This window comes from Mobula hypostoma, chromosome 27, assembly GCF_963921235.1.
Source record: "Mobula hypostoma chromosome 27, sMobHyp1.1, whole genome shotgun sequence".
In the NCBI taxonomy this organism is placed as follows: Eukaryota; Metazoa; Chordata; class Chondrichthyes; order Myliobatiformes; family Myliobatidae; genus Mobula; species Mobula hypostoma.
The window spans coordinates 6,360,507-6,385,181 of NC_086123.1; the positions used below are offsets into that span (position 1 = coordinate 6,360,507).

Below are 24,675 nucleotides of genomic sequence, written 5' to 3' on the forward strand. Positions count from 1 at the left end.
TTCTCCTTTTGCTCCCTATTAATATTCTGGAGAAGTTGTCACATTTAACTCTCAGCTGTAGTTCTTGAATAGATTCTAGACTAGAGACTACAGCATGTAACCATGAACAGCAGTCTGAGGAGGTACAGATAAAGGGATCATCGTTGTCATTGAGGTGCTTTATTAAATCTTTATGGTTCCGCCCAGTGTTTGTAAATGATGCAGTTTAACAAACCACAAGGAATGCTCCCTAATTGTCCACTAACTGCAACAGATTGCCTGGCCCACATTTGATTTTCTTTGGACGTTTCTGAGGTCAGTGTATTCTTTCTGAGAAGTTGTGCCTGACTGAACACAACACTCCATAAGAGGTCTACCTAAGAGCAACTTCAAAGTTGAAGTTCAAGGTACATTTATTACCAATGTATGTATACCACCCACAACCTTGAGATTCGTCTTCTTGCAGGCAGCCACTAAACAAAGAAAAACAAAAGGATCCATGAGAAAACACCCCACACAACAAAGACGGTCAAACGTTCGATGCTTGGGAAAAATGAACAAATCATTGCAAACGATAAAAAAGTGAACAAATAACACTCAGAACATGAGCCACAGTGTCCTTGAACGTGAGTCCACACCAAGTAGCCTATTGAAGCATTATCGATTACCGAAGCAGCGCTCTACACCTCTGAAAGTTCTTTCTTTTCAAGTACTAATCCTGTTCAGATTTAGATATTACATCGAATTCTATTCCCACTACCTACCCCGGAATTGCTTCCCAGACCCCTCTACCTGCCGCATAAAAAAAAAAGTTTTACCTCATGTCCTTTCTGATTCATTTGATATTTTACTTTCTCCCTTCCCAACACCTAAGGATCACTGGAAGGACCAGTTTCTAATTGCTCCTAATTGCCCTTGAATTGAGTGGTTATTTTGGAGGGCACTTAAGAGTCAACCACATTAATGATTCTGGGGTCCCATATAGACCATTTGTAGTAAGAATGTTGGAGATCCTCTCCTCATTATGAATCAAATGAGATTTTACAACCATCTGGCTATTTAATTATTGTCTTTAAGTTCTTCTTTTAAGTTCATCCTAGTAACTAAATTTTAACCCTACTGACTGGATGAGATTTAAATCCAGGTTGCTGGACTGCTAATTCGAGATTCAATTTATTTGTCATGTGTACATCGAAGCATACAGTCAAATTGTCATTAACAACCAACACACCGGAGGGTGTGTTGGGCACAGCCCACAAGTGTCATCACACATCCAACTTAAATACCCACAATGCTCAGCAGGACACCACCGAACAATCCCGGTTCCTCCGTCCCACCACACACATACAGTCCTTTAATGGAGATCGCAGACTGGGTACATTACAGCCTGGTGTGGAAACACCAATGAGCTTGTATGGAAAAATCTACTAAAAGTAGTGGATACAGCCCGGTCCGTCACAGGTAAAGCCCTCCCCACCATTGAGCACATCTACAAGGAGTTCTGTCACAGCAAAGCAGCATCCGTCATCATAAACCCTGCCATCCAGGCTATCTCACTATTGCCATCAGGAAGAAGGTACAGGAGTCTCAGGACCCACACCACCAGGTTCTGGAACAGTTATTACCCCTCACCATCAGGCTCTTGAACCAGAGGAGATAACTCAACTTCACTGACCCCAACACTGAACTGATCTACAACTTACGAACTGAATTTCAAGGCGGTTTCAACTTTTGTTCTCTATATTTATTGCTGAGTTATTTATTATTATTATTATTTTGTTTGGTATTTTGTATTAGCACATTTGGATGTTTGCCCGTCTTTGTTGTGTGCTTTTTTTCATTGTTTCTATTGTGTTTCCTTGTGTCTACTGTGAATACCTGAAGGAAAATAAATCTCCAGCTAGTATATGGTGATATATACAGTATGAACTTTGATAATAAATTTACCTTGAACTTTGAACTATAAGATTATCCAGGTTTCTGGATCACTATATTGCCACTTAGTTTTGCATCTTCCGTTGTATTCTATTTTTATCCATTTAATCATTTTCTGACTCTCAACCCCTTTGTCCCCAAGAGATCAGGCTTGACTTGTCTATATAACTGAAGTCACCTCTACTAGATCTCTTCAGCACCTTCTCTGAGGCAATCACGTTACAGTATTCCTAAAATGTGGTTGCAGAACTAGGTACAATTCTCCAATTATGATGAAACCAGTTTTTAAATGTATTCATTGACTAACTTGCTTTTATATGCATTTTAAAAAATCCGCTACCCCATGCTTCTTTTTTTAACTAATTTCACATGTGACACAGCTGTCCTTAAAAAATTGTGAGATTGGATCCCAGGTTTCTCTGATCCTGTATGCAGTTTGAATTTGTTTCCTCTGCCTCTCATCATTCTTCTAATTGAAGTGTAGTACTTTGTGTTTTGCTGTTTTAAGTGTCATTCCATCATCTGCCGACAGCCTCTCTATAGCTGCCGCAAGACTATTGAATAGTTCGTAGTACAACAAGATAGACTCTTGACCTCATAATCTACCTCAGCATGACTTTATACTTTATTGGCTACCTGAACTGCATTTTCCCTGCAGGCTTCACTTTAGACTGCACTCTGTTATTGTTTTACCTTTTATTACCTTGATAGTCTGTTTAGTGAATTAATCTGTATGAACAGATAGCAAGAGAAGCTTTTCACTGTACTTCAGTACCTGTGACAATAATAAACCAATTCCACTTCCAGTTTCCATATCCTCCTATTACTGTGCTCCTCACAGTTCTCTACCCCCACCCACCCTCTCCATGAAGGACATAGAGCTCTATATACGACAGAACTCACGCTGATTTGTGTGTATTTCTATGTTACATTGACTATCGTATTTATTATAAATTATGATAAATTACTATGATTGCACATTTAGACGGAGACATAACATAAAGGCTTTTACTCCTCATGTATGTGAAGGATGTAAAAAATAAAGTCAACTCAGTTCAATTCTAAAAGACTAAGTCATTAATGTACATTAAGGAAAGCAGTGTTTTTAGTGCACAAGGACACAAGAAAATAGGATCAGAAATAGACCACTCGGCCCCTTAAGTCTGCTCTACCATTCAAAATGATCATATCTGATCTTCCCCGGATGTCAACTCCTCGGATCTGGCAGCTATCCTTCAGGAAGTTCAAAGCACCTCACCCTCCTGTCTGAAGAGTAACTACTGTCATTACTACTGTCTGGTCCTGTCACTTACTCAATTTTCCTGTCTTACTGCTATAGTCTTGTCTATTGCATGGACTTCAATCTCAATGAAAAGCCTATTAGACAGCATCGTGTTTTGCAATTACATATTCAACTGCACTTCCCTCAGTGACTTTCTCTATTACTTCATAAAGAAACTTTTATTAGTTGGATATGATCTGCCTTTATTAACTCTATGTTGTATTTCCCCAATCATCCTCACTTTTCCAAAGTACTTCTTCTGCTCATTATCATTTCTAAAGGTTTCCTCACCACTGTCGGTCTGTGGTTGCTCGGTTTATACTCACACCCTCTTTTGAAAGAATGTAATATTTGCAGTTCTTCAGTTCTCAGACACCAGCCCAATATCTGCAATGTTTGGTAGATTATGGCTAATATCTACAGTTTTCACCCTTACTTCCCTTGGCAACCAAACATGTGGTCTATTCGATAACACACATAAACTCCAGGATCGGGTGATCCAGTGGTCAGGTGGAATCTATGGAGGGAAAGGAACAGCAGACCTTTCAGGCCGAGACCCTTCATCAGGTAGTTATTCAAACCAGATGATTTAACTAACTGGTCTTTTCACTCCTCTGGTGTCACAACTACATCTTTCTTTGCTGAGGCACCAAAATAACAGCTTGAAGCTAATTCTTTTTTTACCTTGGCCTTGCTCTCTCTCTTCATCAGATAGATACATCTTAATAGAAACATAGAAAATAGGTGCAGGAGTAGGCCATTCGGCCCTTCGAACCTGCACCGCCATTTATTATGATCATGGCTGATCATCCAACTCAGAACCCTGCACCAGCCTTCCCTCCATACCCCCTGATCCCCGTAGCCACAAGGGCCATATCTAACTCCCTCTTAAATATAGCCAATGAACTGGCCTCAACTGTTTCCTGTGGCAGAGAATTCCACAGATTCACCACTCTCTGTGTGAAGAAGTTTTTCCTCATCTCAGTCCTAAAAGGCTTCCCCCTTATCCTCAAACTGTGACCCCTCGTTCTGGACTTCCCCAACATCGGGAACAATCTTCCTGCATCTAGCCTGTCCAATCCCTTTAGGATTTTATACGTTTCAATCAGATCCCCCCTCAATCTTCTAAATTCCAACGAGTACAAGCCCAGTTCATCCAGTCTTTCTTCATATGAAAGTCCTGCCATCCCAGGAATCAATCCAGTGAACCTTCTTTGTACTCCCTCTATGGCAAGGATGTCTTTCCTCAGATTAGGGGACCAAAACTGCACACAGTACTCCAGGTGTGGTCTCACCAAGGCCGTGTACAACTGCAGTAGTACCTCCCTGCTCCTGTACTCGAATCCTCTTGCTATAAATGCCAGCATACCATTCGCCTTTTTCACCACCTGCTGTACTTGCATGCCCACTTTCAATGACTGGTGTATAATGACACCCAGGTCTCGTTGCACCTCCCCTTTTCCTAATCGGCCACCATTCAGATAATAATCTATTTTCCTATTTTTGCCACCAAAGTGGATAACTTCACATTTATCCACATTAAATTGCATCTGCCATGAATTTGCCCACCCACCCAACCTATCCAAGTCACCCTGCATCCTCTTAGCATCCTCCTCACAGCTAACACTGCCGCCCAGCTTCGTGTCATCCGCAAACTTGGAGATGCTGCATTTAATTCCCTCATCCAAGTCATTAATATATATTGTAAACAACTGGGGTCCCAGCACTGAGTCTTGCGGTACCCCACTAGTCACTGCCTGCCATTCTGAAAAGGTCCCGTTTATTCCCACTCTTTGCTTCCTGTCTGCTAACCAATTCTCTATCGACATCAATACCTTACCCCCAATACCGTGTGCTTTAAGTTTGCACACTAATCTCCTGTGTGGGACCTTGTCAAAAGCCTTTTGAAAATCCAAATATACCATATCCACTGGTTCTCCCCTATCCACTCTACTAGTTACATCCTCAAAAAATTCTATGAGATTCGGCAGACATGATTTTCCTTTCACAAATCCATGCTGACTTTGTCCGATGATTTCACCGCTTTCCAAATGTGCTGTTATCACATCTTTGATAACTGACTCCAGCAGTTTCCCCACATAGATATTAATTTCACTTTTATGCCTGCTAATAGTCTTTTTTCTCTCTCTCTCCCGCCCTCCCCTCCCTCTCCCCTCCCATCTCCCCTCCCTCTCCTTCTCCCCCTCTCCCACACCCCTCTCCCTCTCCCCCTCCCTCTCTCCCTCTCTGTTCCCCCTCTCCCCTCCCCCTCCCTTCCTCTCTGTTCCCCTCTCCCCTCCCCCTCCCTCTTGCCCACCTCTCCCTCCCTCTCCCCTCCCCTCTCCCCTCCCTCTCCCTCTCCCTCGCTCCCTCTCCCCCTCCTTCTCCCTCTCTCTGCTTTTGTTGAATTGCCCTGGTTTTCATGTCTGATTGATATCAATCACGCGTCCCTTTTCCTTTGTTTGATATTTTATCTTTTTGACCATCTGGGGCCTCTAGCTTTAAGTGAAAAATTGGTATCCTGGACTATAAAATGGACTAACCGATGGAGCTGCTGCCTTGCATTTCTGGTGGTCTAGGTTCAGTTCTGATCTCCAGTGTTGCCTATCCTGAGTTTGCTTGTTCTCTTTGTGACTCTGATTTCCTCCCACATGCCAAAGGCATGCAAATTGGCAGATTAATAAATGTCCCGTTTGATGTAGGTAGAATCTGTGGTGTTGATGAGAATGTGAGGAAAGAAGATGAGGTTTAGTGTAGATAGATGATTGATAACTGGAAAGTACATGTAGCATGACACCGTGAATCTACAGATTCCTTGGCACTGTAATAGAGCCAAACCTTCTCAAATGGCTATCTATATTTTAATTACACTTCTGCCTAAATCTTCAATCAGAGCCAGATCTGTTCTCATTTCACTAAAGTTGGTCCTTCTACAGTTGACTATTTCTATCTTACCGGCCATTTGCATTTCGCAATGCGAGTCTAATTCAAGAATACTATGAACACAGTTCTGTCATGTTTACCCACTCTCCTTGGGCTGCTTCAATACCTGGATTGCAATATTTGCTTCTTCATTTGGCCAGGATTGTGCTGGGAAAGGAGGTGCTGATGCACAAAACTGAAAGTAGTTTTTCCTTTGCCTCTAAGATTACAACTATTCAAGCAGGTAAAGGGATAATTTAATTTCTATTTATCATTACTTTCATCATCACTGAAATACAGGCCATGCTCTCTTACCGCTGCTGCCATTGACAAGGGGGTACGAGAGCCTTAGGTCCCACACCACAAGGTTCAGGAACAGTTATTACCCTACATCCATCAGGCTCCTGAACTGGTGTGGATAATTTCACTCATCTCAACACTGAACACAACCTATGCACTCACTTTCAAAGGACTCTACATTCTCAGTATGTATGTATGTATTTATTTATTTATTACCTTTTTCTCTACTTGTAGTTTTCCATTGATTCTATTGTATTTCCTTGTTCTACTGAAGCCCGCAAAAAATGAATGTCAAGATGTATATATATAGTCAAGATGTGTGTCATACACATCTATATATATAGTGACATATACATACTTTAATCCTAAATTTAGTTTGAACTTTGAACTTTGTAGTTCTGTGCATCTCTTAAATTTCTCTGAACTTTTTTTTGTTTCTTTCCTATGAACTCACGATCTTTAGAATAACTTCAGCGTTGTGAGGACGCATCTGTTTTTCTCGACCCTAACCAGAATCTGACCTTGCTTGTACCAGGACATAATTTCTCCCAGATTATTCTCAGTCACTATTACCATCCTACTTCCTTTCCTCCCCTTCCTATCTATTCTGAACACTGTGGCCAAGAAATTTCTTTACACCTTCTATTTACTATTAAAAGTCGTGCAGGCCTCCCTGACACTGTTTATAGAAGTTACACAAAGGCTGAGAAAGTTAAATGCAAGGCTCGCAGAAGATCGAAGCTGGGTTTCCCTGTGCAATGCGAATTGTAGGTGGTCTCTACAATACCGACACAACCGATCAACAGACAACGCAGTATCCATGGCTCTACAAACCGTCCTTACACATCTGGAGAAGAGGGATGCTTATGTGAGAATGCTGTTCTTGGACTACAGTTCAGTATTCAACACCATAACTCCCTCCAGGCTCGACAAGAAGTTTAGAGACCTTGGCCTTCATCCTGCCTTGTGCAGTGCCATCCTAGACTTCCTGTCAGATCGCCAGCAGGTGGTAAGAGTGGGCTCCCTCACCTCTGTCCTTTTGACCCTCAACACAGGTGCCCCTCAGGGCTGTGTACTAAGCCCTCTCCTTTACTCTCTGTATACCCACGACTGTGTCGTCACCCACAGCTCTAATCTGCTAATTAAATTTGCTGATGACACTACACTGATTGGCCTAATCTCAAATATTAATGAGGCAGCCTACAGGGAAGAAGTCATCTCTCTGACACAGTGGTGTCAGGAAAACAACCTCTCCCTCAATGTCGCAAAAACAAAGGAGCTGGTTGTGGATTACAGGAAGAATGGAGACAGGCTAACCCCTATAGACATCAATGGATCTGGGGTTGAGAGGGTGAACAGCTTTAAGTTCCTCGGCATAAACATCACTGAGGATCTCACGTAGTCCGGCTGTGTGGTGAAAAAGGCACAACAGTGCCTCTTTCATCTCAGACAGTTGAAGAAGTTTGGTATGGCTACCCAAATCCAAAGAACTTTCTATAGGGGCACGATTGAGAGCATCCTGACTGGCTGCATCACTGCCTGGTATGGGAACTGTACCTCCCTCAATCACAGGTCTCTGCAGAGAGTGATGCAGACAGCCCAGCACATCTGCAGTTACGAACTTCTGACTTTCAGGACATTTACAAAGACAGGTGTGTAAAAAGGGCCTGAAGGATCATTGGGGACCTGAGTCACCCCAAGCTCAAACCGTTCCAGCTGCTACCATCCAGGAAATGGTACCGCAGCGTAAAGGCCAGGACCAACAGGCTCCGGGACAGCTTCTTCCACCAGGCCATCAGACTGCTTAATTCATGCTGACACAACTGTATTTCTATGTTATATTGACTATCCTGTTGTACATAATATTTATTATAAACTACTATAGTTGCACGTTGCACATTTAGGCGGAGACATAATGTAAAGATTTTTACTCCTCATGTATATGAAGGATGTAGGTAATAGAGTCAATTCAATTCAATTCAACGCGGCACTGAGACTGACAGTCGGTCTCATTGGGCTCTCCCCTGCAGGTTCGTCGCAAGTTCTTGCAGGTGTCAGCATGTGTGATCTCTGCCACCAGCTCTCAAAGACACATATTACTATATAAGGAAAGCACTTCTTCCAGCTATTTAGGTGTGTGTCCATTGAATGAACGAATGGTGTAGTGATGTAAGGCAGTTAGAAGGGACGACCTGGACAATTTAGTGAAGACATTGCTTAGGGCAAGTTCTTTGTGTTCCACAGAAGGTTTCCAGGGCTATAACTTGCTACTCCAGGCAACTTCCAGGGAGGTCGTGGACATGGGTGCAGACTCTGAATGCATTCACTTCGCAGGTAAATGCCCCTGCCCACTCAATGTGCCCCTGAATATTGCCTCCTTCAGTCAGGAATTTGAGTGGCAGTCCTAAGACAGGAGTGAGTGGCAGATAATTCGAGGTGTGACTGGGAGCAGTGGCAGCCTGGAATAGTTCAGACGCTGGGAAGCTGAGAGGGACTATGACCTGGACCTCCAAGGGGAAAGCTGTCAATGCATCCTTGAAGACCTGCAGGAGATCCCAGACCTCAGGCTGGGTGAAGATTACCACTTGACTATTGGTTGTTCAAAAAGTATAACTTCAGAAGAAGTTGTGTCAGTAAAAGTTGGTTCTTCTGTGATAAAGGACTGTTGTGTTTAAGACCACTGAAAATCTCACCGCAGAGAAATGTGTGTTATACTGCTGTCAATGTTAATTAGTGGAGCTTCTCAGCAGAGCAAAACTGGTTGCTAAACTGGTTGTTAGACGTATTTTTGTATATTCAGTGTTTGCCCGATGTCCAGTGCACAGCCAATGATATCATCCAGTTTGGTTGGATTTCAAGCGTCTGCAGATTTTCTCTTGTTTGTGATCCAGTTTGTAGTTATCACTTCTTTAGAGAGCGGCTGTGAAAGGTACAACCTTAACTAACAGTAAAAAAGGAGAAAATCTCTGTATTGTGTACCTAAGTGTAAGATGCCATCTCAGTATCCCCATGCCTTCCAAGCATTTATGGCCTTTTGTGGCATGGTGTCAATTGGGGGTTTAGCCCACTGTCTGGGAAGTTGCCCAGACACATCGGAAAGAATCGTGTCCCTTCAATTTTCCTTACCTCCATGACAGCCTTTTCTGATGCTGTGTGTGAGTCTTTAAGATTTGACTCACTTCCCAGCAGTCAATAGGGCAGTAACATGGCAGCAGCAAACTTTGGGGGCAGTGCTTATGGGAAACATATCAAGAAAATTCTTGCCTGTGATTTAGTTTGAAAACCACCCAAACTGTTCCCAAATTTTCTTCACAAACAAGAGAAAGTCTGCAGATGCTGGAAATCCAAACAACACACACGAAGTGCTGGAGGAACTCAGCAGGCCAGGCAGCATCTATGGAAAAGAGTACAGTCGATGTTTCTGGCCAAGACCCTTCAGCAGGACCTGAAAACCACAAACTTCCTTGCTATTTTATTGTCAGTCACCCAGGTTATCACGAAAGGTTGATCTCTCATTTACAGGTAGAATTTCCAAACTGGCGTTCAGTCATACAGGAAATAAAGTGTGCCGACCTGATTCTCAGCTGCACTGCATTGTATTTTTCACTTTTGTGCCAATAAATTTCCAGCCCGTTGTTTCTAGTCATATTTTTCACTCAATCTTGCCATTGTGTTCTGTTCCAACTCTGACATAAGAGACCGATTTCCATTCAATTTTTTAAACATTTTGTTTGAATCTGATCATTGATTTACACACCTACCTTGGACACCCGTGACTCCTCCCGTGCTCTCCTGATTCTCGTCATCTGGAGTATCTCCTTTATCCATTTTCTCGATCTGAAGCAGCTGATCCTTACACTTCTCACCGGTGAACCCTGCGTCCTGGTCACTCTCTGGTCCCACTTTAATGTGACCTGACGGTTTCAACACTGTTTCTTCATCTGGACCTTTGATGGATAAATGAAGAAGATGGCCTGGTGGCCATTTCCTCACAGCACCAGCTCCTGGGTTCACCCTGACACTGGGTATCTCCTGCGTGGAATTTGAATGTTGCTGTTGTGACCACACGGTCCAGTTTCCTTGCACCACCCGGAGATAGGTTGCTAGGTCAACTGTCCGCAGTAAATGTTGTAGGCGAGTGGTGGAATCCCTGGGGAATTGAAGAAAACGTGGAGAGTATAAAAATGTGATATTAACATCAGTTTAAGGTAGTTGGGTGGGTCAACACAGACTTGATGAACTGAAAGTTCTCCTTCCATGTTGTGTCTCTATAGCTCAAAAACTGAGGCCGCGGTTCAGCTGCTTAGGGGAAACGACTCTTCATGTTTTGTCAATCGAGTATGTGCAGTGTTTATTCCTGCTCTTTGTCTCCTATATCCCTTGTTATAAGGAAGTCTCTAATTTCTTTTTTGATAATCTCTTTTGTGGAACCTTATCAAAAGCCCTATGGAAATGTATTTATCTTCTAGAAAACCACACCTGCCCCTTCTCCACCCTGCCGATGACTTCCACATAAAACGTCAACTAAATTAGTCAGGCACCACTTCCCCTTTACAAATCAGCTCAAATGTGTCCAAGTACTCGGGCACAATAGCAGGCTTCTTCACATCTGACAGACTGACAGATCAACCTCGGGTACTTGTGCAACCTTATCCCTAGGAGCCTCTGCTCAGTAAAGGAGAAGCTTGAAAGGAGAAAAAAATGCAGCTATGAACTACAGACCTATAAAGTGAATTATTTCCTGCCTATACATGGATGCAATAAAGAAAATGATAGTATAAAATATTAATGATCATTTTTCTGTGCCTAGCCAAAGATGTGCACTGTTTTTCACCACAGGAGTTTTCTTCACAATGCTGGTGCCTCTTTGCGTTTCTCAATGTTGCCTTGGTTTTAATGCAACCATTCATTGTGTGATGTGTTACATTTAATTCTGCCCCATTCTTAACTATTTGTTACAGCTGGAGATTAAGGTTGCATTGGCAAAGTATTGTGCATCATTTAAGCGCAAACATCCTGCTTTTAAATAGACAGACACCAGCAATTAAGCTGGAAAACTTAATAGCAAGCCAGCAATTGGAAATGGTAGGTCGTGGGAGCTGAGTAACCTTCTATGCACTCCGCACACATGTTCCATCTGGGTGTAAGGTGTAAAGTCTTCATGAGACAGCTAGTCCTAAATTCTTCCGTCAGTGAGATAACCTCATACTTCACTGAGCTCATGGGGGTATGGAGTCATCCTTCATTAGAATTAGATCAACTTGCCTCAAAGGAAATTGCAGATAAAGCTGGGGATGCTGATGTGAGGCTGTAAAGACATGCCAATGAATGAACCTTCTGAGGGGCCTTGATTCTTAACATTACTCTCAAAAGAACCTGTGTCCTCCTGTGTTTTGGGAAATATCTCAATGAGGGATGTTATGTTTTGTAACTCCAGAAACTAATTGAAAAAACAACACAGGACCCAGGATATTGTCTAAGTTTTTAAAAATCTCTTTTTTTAGTAAGATGCTCACATACGACATGGCGGAATTCATTGCCACAGGCGGCTGTGGAGGCCAAGTCATTGGGTCTATTTAAGGCCAGAGGGTGATAGGTTCTTGATTAGTCAGGGCATGAAGGGATACGGGGAGAAGACAGGAGATTGGGGCTGAGAGGAAAAATGGATCAGCCATGATGAAATAGTGGAGCAGACTCAATGAGCCAATTGGCCTAATTCTTCTCCTATATCTTATGGTCTTATGATCTTATGAAAATGATGTATGTCATTCACATATTTCCTAAGCATAACCCATAATGAATTATGTAAATAAAGAAACACACACAAAATTTTGAAGGAACTCAGCAGGCCAGGCAGCATCTATGGAAAAGAGTACAGTCAACATTCTGGCCCGAAGCGTCGACTGTACTCTTTTCCACGGATGCTGCCTGACCTGCTGAGTTCCTTCAAAATTTTGTGTGTGTTGCTCGGATTTCCAGTGTCTCATGTTTATGTAAATCAAGAATGCTTAATCAAACAATCTATTTAGAATGTTACTCAAATATTACTGAAATATTAACTATACTACAAGGGACAGCACTACTATTGTATAAATTAGTTAAATTTCTTAATCATTTGTCCAAAAGGGGGAAATTTTAGCCCCACAAAATGGGCAACTTTGGATCACACTGAGTGAAAAACAAATCAAATTCAAACCAAGGTTTAAGTCCAATTGCCATTCAATCATACAGTTGTATTCAGTTAAATGAAACAGTGTTTTTTCAGGGCCAGGGTGCAAATAGAGAGGGGATGGGGCACAGCCAGTCAATCCTCTTGTGAGAGTTGGGCTGTTACTCAAAATATTTTGAAGTGTTTGTATGCCTTAGGTTTTACCTCAGATGGGTTGCAGCCTTGTTTGGCTGGGTTGCCCACACTGTAGGTGCTTGGGAAATCAAAGATGGCTGCCTGGATAGGTAAATACATTTGCAGCATTGCATCTGGATTAGGAGACACTGAAATAACTCCTCCAACGCCTAGTGCTAAAGGAGTCCCTTTCTTCCACTGGAGAAGTGTCGGAGCCACCCAGTACAGGTTGACCTTCACTAAATCCGGCACCACTGGGACCTGAAGAGTGCCGGATTAGTGAAAATGCTGAATTCCAGAAGGATCACATTAAGCGTAATCAGTGCCGGATTATCGAAGGAACCAGATTACAGGTAGTTGGATTAGTGAAGGTCGACCTGAAATTGAGCCCACCTGTAGCTATATATGACCAGCCCACTCCTTGTAACTCAGGGACACCATAATCGCAAAATCCTTCCTAATGTGAACAAAACACAACACTAACAACATCTTCTTGGGCAGCAGTCACACCCTGGCCCGGTGGTCATTCCATGCATTCAACTCATCCACCTCACTCACCTTTATTGAAAATGGGATTGGAATTGGTTATTATTGCCTCCTGTACGTAGCTCGGTGAAAGGCTTGCCCTGCACACTGTTCATATAGATCAAATCATTACAAAGTGCATTGAGGTAAAACCATACCAGAATGCAGAATAAAGTGTAAAACAGCTACAGAGAAAGTGCAGTGCAAGATCATAGCGAGATAGATTTTGAGGTTACAAGTCCATCTTATCATACTAGGAAACCATTCATTAGTCTTATATCAGCAGGGTAGAATCTGTCCTTGAGCCCAGTGGAATGTGCTTCCTGGGATTTGTATCTTCTGCCCAATGGAAGAAAGGTGGAAAGTGGATGTCCGGGATGGGTGGGGGATTTCTGCAAGATGGCGCTGGTGTGCGGCGATTTATTGCAAGCTGCTCTCTACAGATCTACTCAATACATCCCCACACCTTCAATACGAGTTCATCTTCCCCTGGGCTTCCAGTGTGAGCTATCACTGTCTCCTAGACATCAGGAAGCTGAGCTTGTCCAGCTGTCTGTCTTCTAACTAGGACCCCTGTTAAAAAATGAACAGTGGGCACTCTGATCAGGAATCAACAAACCATACCTCTTTGTTCTAGCTTAGAAATTCTATCAAATGAACATTGGAATCGGAGTAACTGTATCTGCTTAAGTTCTAATTCACCTGCTGGTATCTCATTGGGGTTAGGAGTGAAACTTTGACATTTGTCAATAATGTTATTAAAAAACTGAGACTGTGGCCACTGGGAGATCCTGCTTTCTCTGGTGGACAGAGCGTAGGTGTTCAGCAAAGCGGTCTCCCAGTCTGCTTAGGGTCTCGCCAATATATAGAAGGCCACATCAGGAGCACCGGACACGACACATTTTAATTCCACATTCCATTCCCATTCTGACACGTCTATCCACGGCCTCCTCTACTGTAAAGATGAAGCCACACTCAGGTTGGAGGAACAACACCTTATATTCCGTCTGGGTAGCCTCCAACCTGATGGCATGAACATTGACTTCTCTAACTTCCGCTAATGCCCCACCTCCCCCTCGTACCCCATCCATTATTTATTTTTATACACACATTCTTTCTCTCACTCTCCTTTTTCTCCCGCTGTCCCTCTGACTATACCCCTTGCCTATCCTCTGGGTCCCCCCCCCCACTTTTCCTTCTCCCTGGGCCTCCTGTCCCATGATCCTCTCATATCCCCTTTGCCAATCACCTGTCCAGTTCTTGGCTCCATCCCTCCCCCTCCTGTCTTCTCCTTTCATTTTGGATCTCCCCTTCCCCTTCCCACTTTCAAGTCTCTTACTAACTCTTCCTTCAGTTCGTCCTGACAAAGGGTCTCGGCCTGAAACGCCGACTGTACCTCTTCCTAGAGATGCTGCCTGGCCTGCTGCGAACACAAACATACACTCAGTGACCACATTATTAGGAACAGCAGGTACCTAATAAAGTGGCCACGAAGTGCAGGTATGCCGACCAACTCGAATCCATCACAGATAGAAAGGCAGCTACTGAAAAGGTGAGCTCAAAGCAATCTGCTGGTGTGTGTAAGATCAGGATGGGTGGCTTGTCCAGCTTGACAGGACTTTTTGAGGCCCACATTGTGTTTGCATTTCGTTTGTGTGAGGGAGCAGGTGTCTCTAGACGCATAAATTGACACTGATATCAATTTCAGATGAAACAAAGCGGCCTGCTGCTTCAGGATCAGCAGTGATGCAGTTACATGTTTGAAAATGTTTAATTAAGGAGCAGTTCCAAGAATTGGTATTGTTTAATAACTGAATATTTATGTGCTGGCAGATAAACCATTTACTTAAGGAGAATCTTTGTAAATGTAGTTTTCAGAAAGTAATCTCAAAGGCATTTGATGTGCCAACTTATCTATTCTATTTGAGAATGATTTGAGCTTATCTTGTTTTTGCACTGGGCTCACATTGGCAGGCAATATTCTCAGCCTGTAATGCAGAAAACTTTTCGTAGCTTCATTAGAACCATCCCCTTCACCAGTGAAGTCTCCAGAACTGGTGCTGATTTCCTCACCTCATCTTGACCTTCCAACTGCAGTCTATGTTTTCAAAAGCGTTTCCTCCCCCTGCACAGCCCCACAAATCCTCCCTTTCTCTCTCCCTCTAACATGTCCACTTCTTTTCCTTCACAGTGGCAAAAAAAAGCAGTTTTGCTTCCCCCCAGTGCAAAATGTTATGTTTATTAAGAGGGAAAAATTTAAAGAAAGACCTTATATTCATTTAGCACCCTTAACAATATTAGGATCATAAGACACAGGAGCTGAATTAGGCCATTTGGCCATTTAATCTGTTCCATCATTCAATCGTGGCTGATTTATTTTCCTTCTCAAGCTCATCCTCCCCGTAACCTTTGATGCTGCTACTAATCAAGAACCTGTCAACTTTCGCTTCCAATATACCCAGTGACTTGGCCTTCACAGCCATCTCTGGCAATCAGATTCACCACTGATGAGTAAAGAAATTCCTCCTCATCTCTGTTCTAAAGGGACGCCCCTATATTCTGAGGCTGTTCCTTCCGGTCCTAGTCTCCACCACTATTGGAAACATCCTCTCCCCATCCACTTTGTCTAGGCTTTTCAATATTCTATACGCTTCAGTGAGATCCCCCCACCTCATTCTTCTAAACTCCAACAGGTACAAGCCCAGAGGCATTATGCACTTCTTATACTGTACATTAACCTTCTATTACTGGAATCATTCCCATGAGCCTCCTCTGAACCCTCTCTAATGTCAGCACATCCTTTCGCAGGTAAGGGGCCTAAAATTGCTCACAATACTACAAATGTGGTCTGACCAATGCCTTATAAAGCCTCAGCGTTGCATCCTTGTTTTTATTTTCTAGTCCTCTCAAAATGAATATTAACGCTGCAGAAACTCAAAGTGTTTAAAGCACTTTGTTCTTTATAAATTCTTTTGAATAAATTCTTTATGAAGCCAAAAGAAGCAAACTACTTTGAAATTCTGTGGATACTCAGTAGATTAGTCAGTGTCTGTGGAGGGAGAAACACTGTTAACCGTTCAGATCAGATTCTTTGTTGGAATTCTGTTTTTATCTCCTCAGGTAACCTGTCAAGTATCCTTTGCATTTTCTTGTTTAATATCAGATTTCCAGCATCTTCAGGTCTCTTTTACAAGTACTGGTTAATTCTGGTTAACTGGGGCACATTGGGATCAGTATATTTTGGCCCAATTAAGCAGTTGATGCAATGAACCGAATTTTCATGGAAATAGTTAAAAAGCTATAAAAAAGACAAACTACCATTGAACTGAGTAACGAATTATGTATTTAAATGGAATGCGGAACAAATTAGAACACTATCAATGCTACTATAGAACTATAAAACCATTTCAGTTCCTAATAGTTATCAATGGAATCCACCCAGAGTACGATGTGTTCTTCTGTTTGACTGTAAATGAACAAAATCAGTACATATACCTAGTGTAGATAATAGACTGTCTTCATACAATACTATCAACAATTGCATCCTCCTAATCTTCATTCTCATTGTAACATTTACGATGATTGTCAATACCTTCAAATTCTTTGTAGTTTCTAATTTTTGAAGTAGTGAAATTGTTTCATTTTCACTCCCGGCCGTTTCTGGCATCTCCAAGCCTGAATGCTTGAAAATGGAGTGAGAAAAATGGTTCTGAATGATCTTACTGATTATTTATCACCAGCTATCAGTGACAAAAATCATTGCTTTTTGAACACAAGCACACACAAATGATGTTATTTTAAAAACTGTTTGCTCCAAGCACGGTGTAGTGCTTAATGGTCACACAGGTGCATGTGTCTGACACTAGTTAGAAACTGTTTGGCACAGTCTCCTGCCTTAATTAAGCAGCAAACTGTCAGAAACAAAGAAAGAGCATCCCAGACCTTTTCGCAACTTTGAGAGTTGACCGGAACCCACTGTACCATGATGCCTGCTTTTCTGCTAACTGAAAGCGGTTCTGAGTTTCTCTTTAAGATGACAACATATGTGTCTCTTTTTTAACACCCCTCTCTGACCTAGAGTATCCCAGGTCTCTCAAAAGGATTTACAATTCATACTTGATACACAGTCAGTCACTAATCTCCCAGCCTGCCCCCCTTCCTACCTACTAATATGTTCATCTGGCTTAACACCTCCTCCTCCCAGTGGGGTACAATTCTCTTTTCTGAATACTGATAGCCTCAGACTACAACTTTTCCCTCACAGCTATGAAACCTACCCCTCCTCACTGCCAGTCTCACCCAGATTGTTAAGTTTACCTTCTTTCCAGATACCACAACTTTCCTGACCCTCACCTCACTTCTGATCACCCAAAGTGCTTCCAGCTTCACACCTAGTTGCTAAGCATACCTCTAACCATCCTCTTAACAAGTACTTTGACTAACAGTGTCCCAGTTATCACTCATTGCCTGTTACCATCAACCCAGCTTTTTAGAATCTGTGCCAGCTAACCTTTGATGCAAGTCCCCTACTGTTTGACCAGTGCTACGTCCTTCCATTTTCTGATCTGTCCCCAACACATGCCACGCATCCTCGCCCACCTTCCATCGTTCAGACATCGTCCCTCTTTGGATCTCTCTAGTTCCAGCCCTGGAACTATGCAAATGTTTTTGAGCATCTGTGAAGGAACAGCCTTGAGTGTGCAAAGTCTGTTCAATAGTGCACAACACACTGAGCCTGGTGTCATACTGAATTTCATAACAGCAGGCCTTTGTGAAAGCATTCCTTGAGTTCATCATGTCTTTAGAGACATCAAATAATTTCTCAGCATGCCCTTCCCACTTAATGAACAAGTATAACACAAAGATTGTGCTCCAGCTTTCTTCAATAGAAACTTGATTGATTTTTACTTCTATTGATTACAATAGTGCTAATACCAGAGTTTTGGTTTGTTGTCTATTGAAGATCACGCACACTGAAAGAAGAGGAGGAAAGAATTCATCTCATAGTCTGGTCAACGCTCCTTCGTCAATTAACATTAGCAACATTTCATTTATTTCACTGGTGTTCATGGGCGATTACTGGTCCAAGATGGCTGCTGGTTTCAATTACTAATGTATTAATTTCGGCATGCATACCCAGAGCACATATGCAATGAACATGTGCTTTGTGCAACAACAGCACAGTACATTACAAACATAAATTCCATACGCTTGATAATATATAAATTAAAAATAAACAAAAGCCAAATGCAATGACATTAGTGTAAGTTGAGGGAGATATATTCTGAGGTAGAATTAGGGTTTTTGAGGTTGGTTTAAGAAACTGATGGCAGTGGGGAAGAATTGGTGGATGAACCTTGAGGTGTGGGTCTTCAGGCACCTGTGCTTTCTGCCTGATGGCAGTAATGGGAAGACAGCAATGAGAAGGTTGGGAATCCTTAATAATGAATGTATCTTCCTGAGACATCACCCCTAGTAGATATCTTCAGTGATTGAGGAAGCATCTACTACTCTATTACACTCTTCGTAACACATCATTCCAAGAAATCAAATGACATGAAGCAACATCTATAGGGAATCTGGGTGTGCACTTGAGATTAGATCTGGCACAGTTGGAAGAGATAATCTTTGCCCAGGGATCTGCTAGATTGGGCAGTCTGTTCCCATGTCGTATCCTCTGTAATAAGGCTTATATATCTTTGGGAAATTTCTCCCACTTTTTGATGGCCGGTTTCCATTGTGCTCAATCATTCTGTCAAGTTACAGTATCAAATAAAAATTCACACGGAAAATTACTCTCTCAGAAACTATGGAAATGATCATAACCATATGCTCTGGAAGAAAGAAGTTGTGGTTTCAGAAGGCACTGCCTTTGTGAGAAAGCAATTGAGTAAATAGGGTTTGTGTTTGAAAGCTCAAGATGGAAACCTTGTTAAAGATATTCTTGTGCATACTGAGTCTACAAAAAACATCGTGTTTAGATAATTCCTATTTCCACTTGGTGATGATACTGGCAAGGCCACCTGTTTTTTCTGATGAAAGGTCTTGGCACAAAATGATGACTTTTTATTCCTCTCCATAGATGCTGCCTGGCCTGCTGAGTTCCTTCAGCATTTTGAGTGTGTTTCTTTGGATTTCCAGCATCTGCAAATTTTCTTGTGTCCACCTATTTCTACCATGTGGAGAACGCATCAGTTTACACATTCCTGACGCCTCCCGTGGTCAAGGTCGGCCATGGATGTGGTGTTCGAGCTATCTAGATACACAAGCCAGGGCAGTACGATATGGAGAGTAAGTTGTTGCCCATGTAGCAAGCTCCCCCACTCCACACATCTCATGAGCCCAAAGGAAAGGCAGAGATCAATACAGGTTGGCACCAGCAGTGTCGCAGGAATTGCCAGACAGTATTGAACTCTATGTAGGACTGTCTTAGGGATTTTCCCCTCAGAGTTAACTCCTGATGCCTTCCCCATGAGTGGTATAACTGCAAGGCACCAGAAGTTTGAGACCAGAGTTTTCCTTCTCCTACATGAGCTGCCAGCCATGGCTAAGGAGCCCCATTTGGCCAAAACGACTGGTTTTAAGGTGCCAACAACCCATCTTTGCCCCTTCTCCTGTCAGTAGAAATAGTTCTTCCAGGCTTAGTAACTAAGTAAGGTTACTTAGTAACCTTCACAGGCTTAGTGAAGGCCAGGAGCTGGACTGGGTTGTCAGAGACTATTTGAGGTGCACATTACTGAGAGCATTTAATAGGTAGTGGGAGCTTGTCCCCATTACCACCCCCGGCTATAATAACCTTAAAGAACCACACATTCCAGTATTTGCATTATTATGCAAGGAACAAAGAGTGGCCCATGATTCGGTCAAGGCAGCAAATGTTCTAAAGGACAGTCTGCAGGTGATGTGATTTCACAACAACACTGAACATTGTCCTTCATTTTGGTAGAAGTCTCGGGGGGGGGAGGGGGGAACAACTTTAAGGAGTTCCTGCAATTGTGCAGTGCAAGTGTATTAGCGCATCCTATGCATAGAGACCAAATGTCCTCCAGCCTGGTTCGAGTCCCCGATTAAAGTGAAAATTGAGTTTATTGTCATATGCAGACATTTGTGTATTCACAAATGCAATGAAAAGCTTACTCACAACAGCATCATATAAGCGGCATTTGCAAGCAAAGAACCATAAATTGAACACAATTATACATGAAAGAACACAATAAAATGTCCAGTGCCCTTCTAAAGCAACTGACTCAAAACAAGGTAGCCCACAAAACTGTTTTACATAAAGAGGTCACAGAGTTGGTAACAATGTATGGAGGGCAAGGGCTGACTGATGATGAGCTCCCTAATGAATAGTTTCTTGCCTCTCTAGGAACCCAGACAATGATGTGAGGCCCTGGTGCTACATTGCTGAGCACGAAGACAGCGTGTACTGGAAATACTGCGACATACCAACATGTCACAGTGAGTAGGAGGCATGCTTGCGGGACAGGGATTGGGGCACCTCTGCGGCCACGATGTGTGTAACAGTTCACGTGTAATGACACAGAGGCAACTTGGTCACACCGCTCCCCCAGCAGGGAAGGCCCATCCACTGGGCAGGTTGGGCAGTGTACATTAATGTCTTCTTCCTCACTTCTAGTCTAGTCGAGCTCGTTGTCATGTGCACAAGTATGGTGAGGTACAGGTAGAAAGAAAACCAGCATCACAAGCACGTAGGTTCAGGTGACACACACAGCATAAATTATATGTATATTATACAAGACAGGGAGAAGAAACTGAGCAAAACAGCACATTAGTACATAGAAAACAGTTCATTCTCTTGCAAAAGGTGGTTCTTCCTGTTTTGTTCCTGAGGTAGTTTTATGCTGTCCATGTGGGTTCAAGAACCTGATGGATGTAGGAAGGCTGGGAGACCGTTTCACTGAACACCTACGCTCTGTCTGCCAGAGAAAGCAGGATCTCCCAGTGGCCACACATTTTAATTCCACGTCCCATTCCCATTCTGATATGTCTGTCCACGGCAAAAAATGCCAAAATAAACAAGCTAATTAATGAGGTTCCGCCCAGGGTGATTTGAGTATCTCAGAAACTGCTGATCTCCTGGGATTTTTACGCACAGCAGACTCTGGAGTTTACAAAGAATAGTGCCAAAAACAAAAAAAAAAATCCAGCGAGTGGCTGTTCTGTGAGCGAAAACATCTTGTTAAATCCACTCGCTGGATGTTTTTTTGTTTTTGGCATCATTCTTTGTAAACTCCAGAATCTGTTGTGTGTAAAAATCCCAGGTGATCAGCAGTTTCTGAGATACTCAAATCACCCTGGGCGGCACCTAATTAATTAGCTTGTTTGTTTTGGCTTTTTTCTTAAAGAGGTGCCAGACGCGCTCCGGTGCGCTTCAGCTAGCACTGCACCCCTGCCCGGGGAGAACATACAAACTCCTTACAAGACAGCGATGAGGACAACAGTGCATCAGTGGAAGTTTTCTTCTCCTAATGTGGGAGCAATATCCTTGTGGCCAGACAGAACTGCAGTTATGCTAAATTAGAATTTGTGACTGAAGTCCATTAATTCTTTATGTGTATCTGTGGAATGTGAGAGTTGTTGATAAGCCTGGCATTTTTACATCTTTATCGGCATTGAGAAGATGGTGAGAACATCGGCACTCAATGTTGCAGTACACATGATTAGGGAGTCCCACGGTCTGGATCAGGACCAGTGAAGGGCTAAAGGTATATTCCAAATCAGGAAGGTAGGCATCAAGTCGGGCTGAGTTTATTGGAAGATGCACAAGTACAGTGAGGTACAGATACAACGACAAAATTGCTTGCAGCCGCACAATCACAGGCACATAGTTACAGTCAACACACAAAACACAAGTTATATATAAATTATATCGGACAGTGAAGGCAAAAGTCTGCACAAGACAAGGAAATGTAACAAAAAAACACAATTAGAGGTGTTTTCATGTGTCTGTAGCCAAGTTCATTCACACTCAGGTTCCCCTCGATGGGTTCTCAGTGTAACCCTGGTCACTAGTGAATGGAGGCGGAGGGTTGGGAGAGAAAAAGTGAGGGTGACTGGTGGGTGGAGGGAGACAAGATGGGCACAACACACATATGTAGATCTCATCTGTCATTTAGTAATGGTCTGGAAAGTTCAGAAGTAACCGATTAGACATTGCCAAAATTGAGACTGGAATTGGTTTACAATTGTCGCATGTACTGGGGTACAGCGAACAGCTTGTCCTGCATACTGTTCATACAGATCAATCCGTTACACAGGGTATTGAGGTAGAACAGCATTCAGCAAAAGAATACTAGAATGCAGAATAAAGGGTAACAGCAACAGAGAAAGTGCAATGAGGTTTGACAAAGCCATAACAAGGTAGACTGTGAGGTCAAGAGTCCATCTTATCACACTAAGGAACATCCAGTAGTTTTATAACAGCAGGGCCAAAGTTGTTCTCGAGCCATGGAATTAGAAATAAAAATGTTCTGGTTTTCCCTCTGCTGGAATGGGAATTAGTTTGTGAAATAGGGAAGTTGTTCTTCTTTTCATGCATTACAAAAACATTTCATTCCTTTAGAAGTAAAGACCAAGTGGAAAAAAATCTCTTCAAACTTGCTGAGGCTGTAGGCTCCTCCTGCTGTGTAGCGTATACTGCATTTATGCATAGTTTGCACTCACTGATCTGTAATACGTAGACATTCACCAGACGAACCTGGGGCGGTAATCCTCTGCGAAACAGGGTCTGATTCTTCCAGCAGGAAATGAGCTTTGCAGTGGAGAGAAGCAGCAAAATTCTGCTCTTTATCTTGTGTTGTTAGGGCTGAATCAGTTCCAGGAGAGCACTTATCACCCCGCTACAGGAAGGATGCGAAGGCTTTGGCGAGCATTCAGAAGTTTACCAGGATGCTACCTGGATTAGAGGGTATTAGCTATAAGGACAGTTTGGATACACATGGGTTGCTTTTTTTTCTGGAAGATCATGGCTAAAAGGAGACCTGATAGAAGTGTATAAAATTATGCAAGGAAAAGGTAGAATAGACAATCAGAATCCTTTTCCTGGTGTTCAAAGGTAAACAGTACAGTGCATAGCTTTAAGCTGGGGGGGGGGATGTTTAAAGTGGATGAGTAAGGCTGTTTTATTTACAGAGTGTAGTAGGTGCCTGGAACGCACTGCCTGGCATCTATTGTCCTGATGAAGGGTCTCAACCCGAAACGTCAACTGCTTATCCCCCCACTGAGATGCTGCCTGCTGAGTCCCTCCAGCATTGTGCGTGTGTGTCGGGAAGGATTTCCAGCACCTGCAGAATCTCTTGGCCTTATGATTCGCTGCCAGGGGTGGTAGTGGAAGCAGATACGACAGTGGTGTTCAAGGGGCTTTTAGAAAGACACGTGAATATGCAGGGAATGCAGGGATATGGATCACGTGCCGGCAGAAAGCATTGGCATCATGCTAGGCTCTGGCATAATGGGCCAAAGGGCCTGATCCTGTGCTGTTCAGCTCTGTGTTCAACGGTGGCGCCAGTAGTGCAGCTGCCACGTGGGTGTGAGTGGAAAGTGTGCTGTGTTAGTCACACAGGTGTGAGTGGAAAGTGTGCTGTGTTAGTCACACAGGTGTGAGTGGAAAGTGTGCAGAGTTAGTCACACAGGTGTGAGTGGAAAGTGTGCAGAGTTAGTCACTTAGTGTGAGTGGAAAGTGTGCTGTGTTAGTCACACAGGTGTGAGTGGGAAGTGTGCAGAGTTAGTCACACAGGTGTGAGTGGGAAGTGTGCAGAGTTAGTCACTTAGTGTGAGTGGAAAGTGTGCTGTGTTAGTCACACAGGTGTGAGTGGGAAGTGTGCTGAGGTAGTCACACAGGTGTGAGTGGAAAGTGTGCAGAGTTAGTCACACAGGTGTGAGTGGAAAGTGTGCTGAGTTAGTCACACAGGTGTGAGTGGAAAGTGTGCTGAGTTAGTCACTTAGTGTGAGTGGAAAGTGTGCTGAGTTAGTCACACAGGTGTGAGTGGAAAGTGTGCTGAGTTAGTCACACAGGTGTGAGTGGAAAGTGTGCTGAGTTAGTCACTTAGTGTGAGTGGAAAGTGCGCTGAGTTAGTCACTTAGTGTGAGTGGAAAGTGTGCTGAGTTAGTCACACAGGTGTGAGTGGAAAGTGCGCAGAGTTAGTCACACAGGTGTGAGTGGGAAGTGTGCAGAGTTAGTCACACAGGTGTGAGTGGGAAGTGTGCAGAGTTAGTCACACAGGTGTGAGTGGAAAGTGTGCTGAGTTAGTCACACAGGTGTGAGTGGGAAGTGTGCAGAGTTAGTCACACAGGTGTGAGTGGGAAGTGTGCTGAGTTAGTCACTTAGTGTGAGTGGAAAGTGTGCTGAGGTAGTCAATCAGCGACT

General features: G+C 43.0%; 1 protein-coding gene across 1 annotated transcript in view; it reads left to right on the forward strand.

Annotated features, from left to right (window-relative positions):
- Window positions 1-24,675, forward strand: part of kremen1 (kringle containing transmembrane protein 1) — a 225,207-nt gene that overhangs the window by 103,314 nt on the left and 97,218 nt on the right. Inside the window, exon 3 of the mRNA XM_063034333.1 lies at window positions 20,656-20,747. Within this exon, the coding sequence (XP_062890403.1) occupies window positions 20,656-20,747 (92 nt within the window). The remainder of the gene's footprint in view (window positions 1-20,655; window positions 20,748-24,675) is intronic.